Consider the following 10,300-nt stretch of genomic DNA (forward strand, 5'->3'; position numbering starts at 1 on the left):
GGATGTGAACTTTAATCTACCAATCTAAGAAATTATCCACATATACATATAAAAATCAGTCTTTTTTGTATATATATGTGGATTATTTTTGAGATTGGTAGATTAAAGTAGACATCCATGTAGGGAAGGTGGAACATAAAAATAACTGTGTAAAAATAACTGTAAGCAAACTGGAACATGAAAAATACCTGTAAGTGGTCACTGGTAACAACTTAACAAGTAACAACTAACATGTTGACACTGGTAACAGGCCGAGGTTGATAACATTATACCGAAATCCTTCGTACAATTTTATTCTGTAATTTATATTATGTATGAATCATGCTGGCTTTTAAATAATATTTATACTATTAAGTAAAATCTGAAGGCTTTACCTATAAATGTAGTGGTAGCGCTGTAGCGGCAAAACCTCGTATCGCTGCATAAATATGTAGCGGGCGCACCTGCTACAATTGCTTAAATGTAGCGCCGCTACCGCTACTGAAAATGTAGCGGCCGCTACATGTAGCGTACTACTGCCCACCTCTGCCTGCTACTGAGTGTTGCACTTAACTCACCATCAAACGTATAATTTCCTTGTTTTCCTTACCTGTGCCGGTATTCTTAAACCTGATACCCGGAGATTAAGAACTTAGCTATACTAATTGTAATTCGCACGGCATACCCCTTAACAGTCTCACAATAACCGCCTCTGACTTCGTACTCCCACCCTCGTGAGTTCCAAATTGTTATAAATAAAAAAATTTAAATGTTTTTTTGAAATTTGTTAATACGTTCGTATTGCATCCTGTTTCGTTTGTTTGTTCACGTTCATGTTAATGCGTCTTTTCAGGTTTACACCTTAATAAAGAAGCTAGAATCCGCTGCGAGTTTATTTCTTGGACCGAATGTCCGAGACATTAATTACCCTCTATCATTTATGCGCGTTTCTTTTATAACTTCCCCTTAATTTTGTACGCTCACCAGCTGACCATCTGGTCAGGGTTAAGTACACGGTTAAAAATATATTTCAAATAATCATTATAATTACATTATCTTCAATTAGGAATTCAAAGCCAAGTCGTGATCACAGTTTATCACATAGCAAACTAAGAATAACGCGTTTATAACGTTACGTTGATAATGTCGCGGTTATGAGGCGTTTATAACGTCTTTATAACACGTTTAATGACGTTGTCTCATCACAAAGGGATGCAAGTATCGGTATAAGGTAATTCTTTCAGAGGCTGTATAATATAAGTAATGCATTTGGTATTGATGCTCTAGCTGAGTATAGCTCATTCTTATAAGCATCTTCTTGCAAAGTATTAATTGTGTACATATACACAAGTCAGTATAGGTCGGCAGACTTTCTTCTTTCAAGCAGGTTTCATTGAAGACCAGAGAATTTGTTTTATTCGCAATTTTCTTATTAGTTTTTTCAATATATCGAACAATATTTTTAGTTTGAACTGGCAAATCGAAAATCAGGTTACCGATGGACATTTTTATTTCGTTAACGACGTTTCGAATGTTTCTATCATTCATTATCAAGTTAAAAGGCGCATTGAGTGATGAAATTAGCGTCGACATAAGTACAAAGTCAAGTAAATAGGCTGTCTCTTATACACATCTAGATGTGTATAAGAGAGGGATCTTGCACAGTCTCCCCCTTCTCTCGTTGTGATATGTCTAAATCCTGAAGGTCTCGCTCTCGAAGTTTGGCACCATTCCGGTTATCATTTTCCATGTGTACAGAATGACATACCTCTCCCGTTTCCTCTGCAGTGAGTACAGACCCAGGCGCCTCAACGTCTCCCAGTAGTTCAACTCTTCCATCCCTCTGATCCTGGAAGTGAAGGTTCGCTGGACACCTTCCAGTTGCCGCACTGCGCCGAGTGTGAACGGGGTTCATAGCTGGCAGCAGTATTCGAGAATTGGTAAGGGGCTCTAAAGAGTGAAGGAAGGAACCGATTAGAAGGGCTCTAAAGAGTGTGATCATCGGTTCCGCTTATCTTGTTCTGAACGTCCGCCAGATTCACCCCATCTGTCGCCTACCTCTTGCAGTTATTGCCGTTACGTGATCACCAAAATTGACTCGAGTATTCAACAACACTCCTAGATCACGAACAAGTTGTTTCTCTTCGATTTCCGAGTTGTCAGGTTCAAGGTAGCGGTGCTCCATATACCAGCTCTTCCGCTACCTCTGTATCTCAGAACCTCAAACTTGGTCCCGTTGAACTGCATGTTGTTCACTTGGGCCCAGTCATATATTGCAGAGATGTCTTCTTGCAACCTCTCGCAGTCCGTCCTGTCCGTTATGGTCATTAATATCCTGGTGTCGTCCGCGAATGGCGATGCAGTGGCGTGGTTCACAGCCACATCTATGTCGGCGATGTGAATGAGGAAGAGGATTGGGCCGAGTACCGTTCCCTCTGGTACTCCACTCTTCACACTAGCCTCGCTCGATCTCGAGCCTCCTACAACGACAGATTGCAGTCTTTCTGTTAGGAAGCGGTGGATCCATGCCAGCAATTCACCTCCGACCCCCAGCAGTCTTAATTTTCTGAAGAGCACTCCATGGTCAACTTACATTTTAAAATTTTAAGCGTTGTAATAACTCTCCACTTGCTTGATAATGAACATTAATATATTCGAAACGTTGCATTTCAGTAAAATGTCATTTGGTAATCTGCTCTTTGATCTCCAAGGACCTGCAAGAAATTTCGTTCGACTTATCGAAAAAAACAATAAAAAAATTGTTAATAAAAAGTACGCTCTGGTCTTCAATTAAACCTGTTAATACATAAGTGGGCATTTAGGCATATTGTGTACATATTATAGATAAATAGATATTTCATTTATGCAGGTTTGATAGAAAACCAGAGCATACTTTTTATTAAAAATTTTTTATTGTTTTTTTTTTCAAAAGGCCGAACAAAATTTCTTGCTGGTGCTTGGAGATCGAAAAGCAGGTTACCAAATGACGTTTTACTGGAATACGACGTTTCGAATATTAATATTCATTATCAAGTAGGTAAAGAGTTATAACAATGAGCCATTTCACGGGCAAGTTCCATTTATGGTCCCTTGAAATAGCCTCACAAAGAAACCTACCACAGTTTCTTGTTGGTGCTTGAGGCTTCTTCACTCAATCACTAATTATCAGGCCATCGTTCTATATGCATAGCGTCACCACCTGCCATGCCCAAAATTATACTATGAGCATTTAAATGAAGCTTTTGACTCCGACGATGAAATTAAGCTCCTTCCGCATTTTCCGAAAGGCGGAAGTATCAATGCTTGGAACGCCACATTTGAATATATAGATTTACGAGTTGCTTGCGTTGGGCTCCTGCTATGTCAGTAGGTATTGAATAAACTGCTTGTAAATTGTATATTTGTAGGTTGTTTGGCCAACACACAACTATACCTCTCTAATAAATGTTAATAAATCTATAAATAACATTTATTACCTTAAACAATATTCCTAAGTAGGAGTAGTAATCGAGTAATACTGGACAAACTTACGATTGATCTACTGCCAAGTACGACTTTTACAGGCCTCGTGTATAATTATTTTATTACTAACAATAATGGGAATTAATATTATAATAGTGATTTCTTTAATAATTATACAGAAACTAATTATCTAATGAATTATTCATGCAGTAAATTGCTTAAAAGTTTTGATGTAGAGAAATAATTTTTATCACGACTTAGGAAGCGGCGCTCAGTGTTTCAGTGAGCGTACACCCGGGGCAGGGAATGGATCATTTTGTCCAAATACCGACAAAATTTATTACCCACCCACAGCACGAACAGAGCGACGGCGTATCACTGAAACTGGGTCAGGATGACCCACATAAGGGCAAACAGTCCATCGCTACTCAGACAAAATCTAACCCATTTCTCTGATTATGGAACATCACATTTTCAACGTATTTTAATTGCGTTATTAATGCCTATGTGCTGCTTCACGCCTCCTTGAGCAGCCCTATGTGCTGCCTCACGCCTCCTTGAGCAGCCCTATGTGCTGCCTCACGCCTCCTTGAGCAGCCCTATGTACTGCTTCACGCCTCCTTGAGCAGCCCTATGTGCTGCTTCACGCCTCCTTGAGCAGCCCTATGTGCTGCTTCACGCCTCCTTGAGCAGCCCTATGTGCTGCTTCACGCCTCCTTGAGCAGCCNCATGAGGGTAGAGTGGGTCATGAGGGTAGAGTGGGTCATGAGGGTAGAGTGGGTCATGAGGGTAGAGTGGGTCATGAGGGTAGAGTGGGTCCTGTCTCTTATACACATCTAGATGTGTATAAGAGACAGATGGTGGAGAGCGTGATGAAGCAGAAGTAGGCGGCGTCGGAGAGATCCCAGTCCTCGAGCAGCTGGAAGAACAGCGCCCCTATCATCACGTAGCAGGCCACGAACAGCAGCACGATGGGGATGGGCACGCGAACATCCTGCGCGACACGTGGGCACGTGAGGGGAGAAAAAGAGGGTCAGGTGACACGATGGGAATGGGTACGCGAACGTCCTGCGCCACACGTGGGCACGTGAGGGGAGATAAAGAGGGTCAGGTGACACGATGGGTATTGGCACGCGAACGTCCTGCGCGACACGTGGGCACGTGAGGGGAGATAAAGAGGGTCAGGTGACACGATGGGAATGGGTACGCGAACGTCCTGCGCCACACGTGGGCACGTGAGGGGAGATAAAGAGGGTCAGGTGAGGGGAGAAAAAGAGGGTAAAGTACACGTCACGTGGGCACGTCAGGTGAGGGGAGAAAAAGAGGGTAAAGTACACGTCACGTGGGCACGTCAGGTGAAGGGAGAAAAAGAGGGTAAAGTACACGTCACGTGGGCACGCCAGGTGAGGGGAGAAAAAGAGGGTAAAGTGCGCGACACGTGTGCACGTGAGGGGAGATAAAGAAAAAGAGGGTAAAGTGCACGTCACGTGGGCACGTCAGGTGAGGGGAGAAAAAGAGGGTAAAGTAGACGTCCTGCAAGTCACGTGGGCACGTCAAGTGACATAAATAAAAACGATAAAAGGAAATATGCGATGAAATTTATGAATTTTCCAGTGAGAATAATGTCTCTGTAACGAATGATGATCTCGTTCTTGAGGTGGTAAAATAATTGATGCCACTAATCGAGATTATTTACGAATATTTAGATTATTTATGAGTAAATACGCCTCATCATGACCATAGTTTTAGGGAATAAAATATTTCCCGAGTAGTCAAAAATGTGTAAATAACTTTCAGGGATGCATTCACTTTGTACCTAATAAATTTATTTCCTATCTTTTGTTTTTGGCATACTTTACCTGAGCTGGAGAAGGCCTGAGCACACTGCCTTCAAAATAACGCGAGTTCCTGTGCCACAATAATTGATTTTTCGATGAGTTTACAACCCATTACCTACATCGCAATAGAAGCACTCCCATTATCTTGGCGCATTACCACTGCCACTCTCTCGAGGTGGCTGTTGAGAACCGCGAGACCTCGGAAAGGCTTAGTTCGTCCCAATGGGACTAGCGTCGGTAGCTAGCCATCCCTAATTAGACGAGCTAAGCTTGCAACCATGCTATACGTGGAGTAAAAATCCCGTATATTAACAATTACTATGAAGACGTCGTGGGTGACTGTTGAAGACGTACAATGAAGACGTCAAACTCGAGGGTGACTGTTGTTAGGTCTCTCAGCGAGAAGCAAGGAAATAGAAAGGAGCCAGTGTTCGGCCGAGGCTATGCAAATCTAGCCGATCCTGAAAACCATCCGTTGCTTACCCCCCCCCCCCCCCTTTAAAAGAGGACTGCAAGGTCTAGAGTAGCACATGTGTGATGTAAGAAACGAGTAAAGATTTCCCACCATGTTCTTAAAACCTCGATTTCAGACTTTGTATCGCTCTGATTACGGGCTTTAAGGTGCTTGTTCACGGAGATAGTGCAGACGGCTAGTAAATCTGGCTAGTGACGGTCGCTTGGTGACTATCCGGCAAGTAAGCCTGTACACACGAGGAGAGTAGAAGGTGACGCTATCTTCTCTTTCGCGCCCGCCACTGGCCGCCAGTGCGTTATTAGAAGCCGTCGAGTGAGGTCTGCGAAGATGGATAGTGCGATCACCTTCAACAACTCTAGTCTGTACGTCGTTTTTATACTATTTATTCTAGCCCTTGAAAATGCAGCGTCGGGAACAACTAAACCCTGACTAATAAGGTCTTCTTTCAGTTTCAAAATACTCCTTTCTCTCTTTATATTGTTGGAGTAACCATCATGGAAAACATTATACTTTAATTCATATATCTGGAATATTTCAAAGAATAATTGAATATCGTCTGGAATCCACTTAGTTTGTTTCTTCTTAGAAACATTATCGTTCAAACAAGCCATGATTCACTTGACCCAAGATACTTCACAAGAGCGGCACAGATGTTCTCACCATGGCAGCATCAGCGCTACTAGCCAATTCTCCAGCCAAAGTATCAACACATCGTTGTCCCTCTCGGCCGCGTCTCGGGCACTTGCCGGCGCATGCCTCTGAAGCGGCTGAACCCCTTTACACGAGGCTAGTAGCGTGGACAGTTCAAGCGGCGGATGAACTAGCGGCTAGTACTATCCCTGTGTACAGGCACCTTTACACAGCCCTGCAACAAAATGGAAGCACACCCATTACCTTGGGCCGGGGTTTGGGCGGGATGGGTCTAATGTCCAAGCCCATCATGTTGCTGTCGACTGTCTGGCCCGTGGCTGGGTCCACAAACATGGTTGCCTCATGTTGTCTAGTTTTGTGTCTCTTGCGCTGCATCGCCTCCATTCTTCTTGCTATTTTACTCTGTTGCAACAGCGCGTCTCCGGACATTGTGTTGTAAACAACGAGGGTCTTGCCGGTCGGTCTCTTGAAGGTCTTCGGCTCGAAGTTTGCAGTAGGGTCTTCATCAGCCCAGGTGACGGCAGACTCAGTTCTGGGAGACCCAGTTGAAAGGCTGACCCAACTGGGCGAAGCCGCTCTGGTGGACTGGCTTGAGCTTGACCCACCTTCCTGGGACAGTCCCATCCTGGTGACGGAAAGTCCCCGGGAGTCCTGGGTCCACCCATCCATTGGTGGAGCGTCCCTCGAGAGAGGGGACGAGGGTGTGGACTGGACTGGGGAAGCGGTGGACAAAGATGGCGTGGGGGTGGCGGGTTCTAGAACCATCGTGTTGTTCAGGAAATCGTAATCGTGAGTGCGACGACTTTGTTCCAGAACTTTAGGATCGTATTTCAGGTCCGCCTGGTCAGGAGTGAAGCCTGGAATGGTAGAAGTTGCGTACTCGGCGCATTCGGCCACGAGTTTCCGTACCTCCAGGGCCTCTGGGGCCAAGGTTAGTCTTTGGTCTCTGTGATAGTCTGGGGGCAGCGAGGCAGAGTTAACGTGCTTGGCGTACGAGAAATTTTCGTTTTGAGAATCTGGCATAGGCGAGTGAGGCAGGTCACTGCCGCGGTGCAGAGTTGCCGATATGGGCGGCGAGATTAACATTTTCTTGCGTTTGGGCGAATATTTGGGGTGCGGTACGTACTGAGTAGTATTTCTGAAAATGAAAATAAAATTTTAATTACAAGGAAACGTGTCACGTTACACTTTGTGAATGACTTCACTGTCACCTGCACACGTTTGAAAGTCATTCAAAACTTTTAGATCGACTTATAGCTTTCAAATTAATTAAAACCACTATTTTCGGTATTAGTTTGAACCGATTAAAACGCAAAGCCCTGACTTTAGAGCTAACGACAAGGGAATGCTATTTTTCTACATAATTAAACGGAACATAATTGCAGCACAAGAAATTTTTGTCTTATTTATTTTGAAATTCATAGCTAAATCGTTGAAGATATTGTGCTCTCTAGGATCGTAAGGCAAGGCTAAAAGCTCGAAATAACATTGGATAGGCTAAAAAGAACCTCTACTTTTAACCCTCGTCTCTGCACCTTCGTCGCTGTACCCTCCTCTGTGTACCGTCGTCTCTGTACCCCGCCTATGCACCCACATCTCTGTCCCCTCGTCTCTGTACCATCGTCTCTGTCCCCCGCCTATGCACCCTCATCTCTGTGCCATCGTCTATGTCCCCCGCCTATGCACCCTCATCTCTGTACCATCGTCTCTGTCCCCCGCCTATGCACCCTCATCTCTGTGCCATCGTCTTTGTCCCCCCCTATGCACCCTCATCTCTGTGCCATCGTCTTTGTCCCCCGCCTATGCACCCTCATCTCTGTGCCATCGCCTCTGTCGCCCGCTTATGCACCCTCATCTCTGTGCCATCGTCTCTGTCCCCCGCCTATGCGCCCTCATCTCTGTGCCATCGTCTCTGCCCCCTGCCTAAGCACCCTCATCTCTGTGCCATCGCCTCTGTCCCCCGCTTATGCACCCTCATCTCTGTACCCTCGTCTCTGGGGCAGCGGCAGTGCCGTCTCCACGTCCGCGGGCGGCTCTGGCGCGGCGCTGCCGCAACAGCCGCGCCGCGGGTTGCCGCAACACAAGCGAGTGTACGAGAACCTGGGCACGCCGCGGCGATTGGTAATAACAACAATAATAAATGACATGTAAATATAATTTGCAAATAATGCTTACATGCCAAATGATTCAGTCCTTTTCCAGTTCAGTAGAACTATATCAACAATAAGCAGAATATTTCGTAAGGAGTTTCATATAACAATAATAATCAAATCTCCGCTGCTTTCATGTGAAATAATTTACTTCATTCCTAGTTCTGCAGTGCTGTATCAACAATAAGCTAAATATGCTATATGGAATTTATTTATACGTATTTTTTTTAGCGTTTTATTGTAAACGGTGAATAAAGTAACTTATATTCATTAGGGATTTAGTAACCAATAAAGAAATCGCATAGTAGTTGCCAGTCGGTAAAACATTGCGTCCTGGAAATTGTTGATTTTGTTGTTATGGACATAGCAAGTTGGACATGAGACAATAATATAAACGATTTTATAAATTATATGGTGAAATTTATAAACTTTCCAGTGAGAATTATGTCTCTGTAACGAATCGCAAACATCAGATAAACATTTTACAACAGTTCACCGTAAAATTCTGGGAAGAGTTAATTTTTTATGAATCAAACATTCGTTCGTAGAAAACTAGTATTACATGAGAAGCTGCAACAATTTTTTGGCTGGTGTCATGCAAATAGTAATGTGATTAGTCACGCACGACTAGCATCTATTACTTTAATATTTGTAATTCACTATAAATAAACTGTAGTGTCATTATTGAGACACCGCATTGATGTCAGAGAACTTTTGTCATCACATGTCTAGGAAAACGGAAAACTCTGGCAAAAATACACATATTAATCTGAATAATGTTATTAAAAATTAGTTATTGAGCTTATATAAACTTTTTTTTTCTAATTATTAAATCTATAGCGAGGAAACGAACTTGAATTTAAAATGTTTTGGATGCATATTTCATCATTAGCCAAAAGTTTGGGAGTATTGACCACTTCTATTGACTAAATTTATGAGGTAGAAATTAAAACCAAAATTGATTTTAAAAATGGGAAAAGTAGCAGGAAAATGGGTAAATTTTCGATATTCAAGTGAATATGAACATAAACGGTTGAACGCAAGATTTTAGCCGCATTCCCCGATGCTTACAGCATGAGGATTATGTAACCAAAGTATATTTTTGAGTAAAAAATTTGTTGTCTTCCACAAAACAATATATAGAGATTATATTAAAATGATTTTAGATTCAACAACGATATTTATAAATTACAAAATCGTATCGCTTGTGTAATTGATATTATTCGTATCCCGCTACTCAAGTAATAATGTAATTACTTTCAGCAGGATTACATTCATGTTGAAAAGTATCATTCAGCCACATTGACCAAATAATGACACGTCATAGTAGGAGCAGAGAGCGGACGTAGCGCAGACACGCTGTAAATCGGCCAAACTGGGTCAGGATGACCCACAAAAAGGCGGAAAGTTCATCGCTATTCGGACAAATCTTTACTTTTTTTTCTGAATGAGTAAACGAAAAGCGCGCGGTAAGTGACAGTACACTTAAAAAAAGTTATGGCTCATATTGTCCAAATAGCAACACATTTCCCTCATTTAGCATTGATACATCTTTTTTAAGTCAATGTGTGTAAAGATGACCAACACAAAGGCTAAAAAAATGTTACTTTTTTTCTTGTCAATGTGTGTAGAGATGACCAACACAAAGGCGAAAAAATATAACTCAGTACTCACTGCAGTGAGTGACAGAGAGCGCATTTTCTCGTCGACGAAAACTTGAGGTCACGGACGGACGGACAGACGGA

At 43.0% G+C, this 10,300-nt stretch overlaps 1 protein-coding gene across 1 annotated transcript in view; it reads right to left on the reverse strand.

Annotated features, from left to right (window-relative positions):
• Window positions 1-4,267: 4,267 nt before the first annotated feature.
• LOC108664410 overlaps window positions 4,268-10,300 on the reverse strand; it is an 11,462-nt gene continuing 5,429 nt past the window's right edge. Inside the window, exons 6-8 of the mRNA XM_018150986.2 lie at window positions 8,392-8,505; window positions 6,649-7,543; window positions 4,268-4,435 (exon numbers count right to left, since the gene is read on the reverse strand). Coding sequence (XP_018006475.2) covers window positions 4,268-4,435; window positions 6,649-7,543; window positions 8,392-8,505 — 1,177 coding nt within the window. The remainder of the gene's footprint in view (window positions 4,436-6,648; window positions 7,544-8,391; window positions 8,506-10,300) is intronic.

This window comes from Hyalella azteca, unplaced genomic scaffold (assembly GCF_000764305.2).
Source record: "Hyalella azteca isolate HAZT.00-mixed unplaced genomic scaffold, Hazt_2.0.2 contig4312, whole genome shotgun sequence".
Taxonomy (NCBI): Eukaryota; Metazoa; Arthropoda; class Malacostraca; order Amphipoda; family Hyalellidae; genus Hyalella; species Hyalella azteca.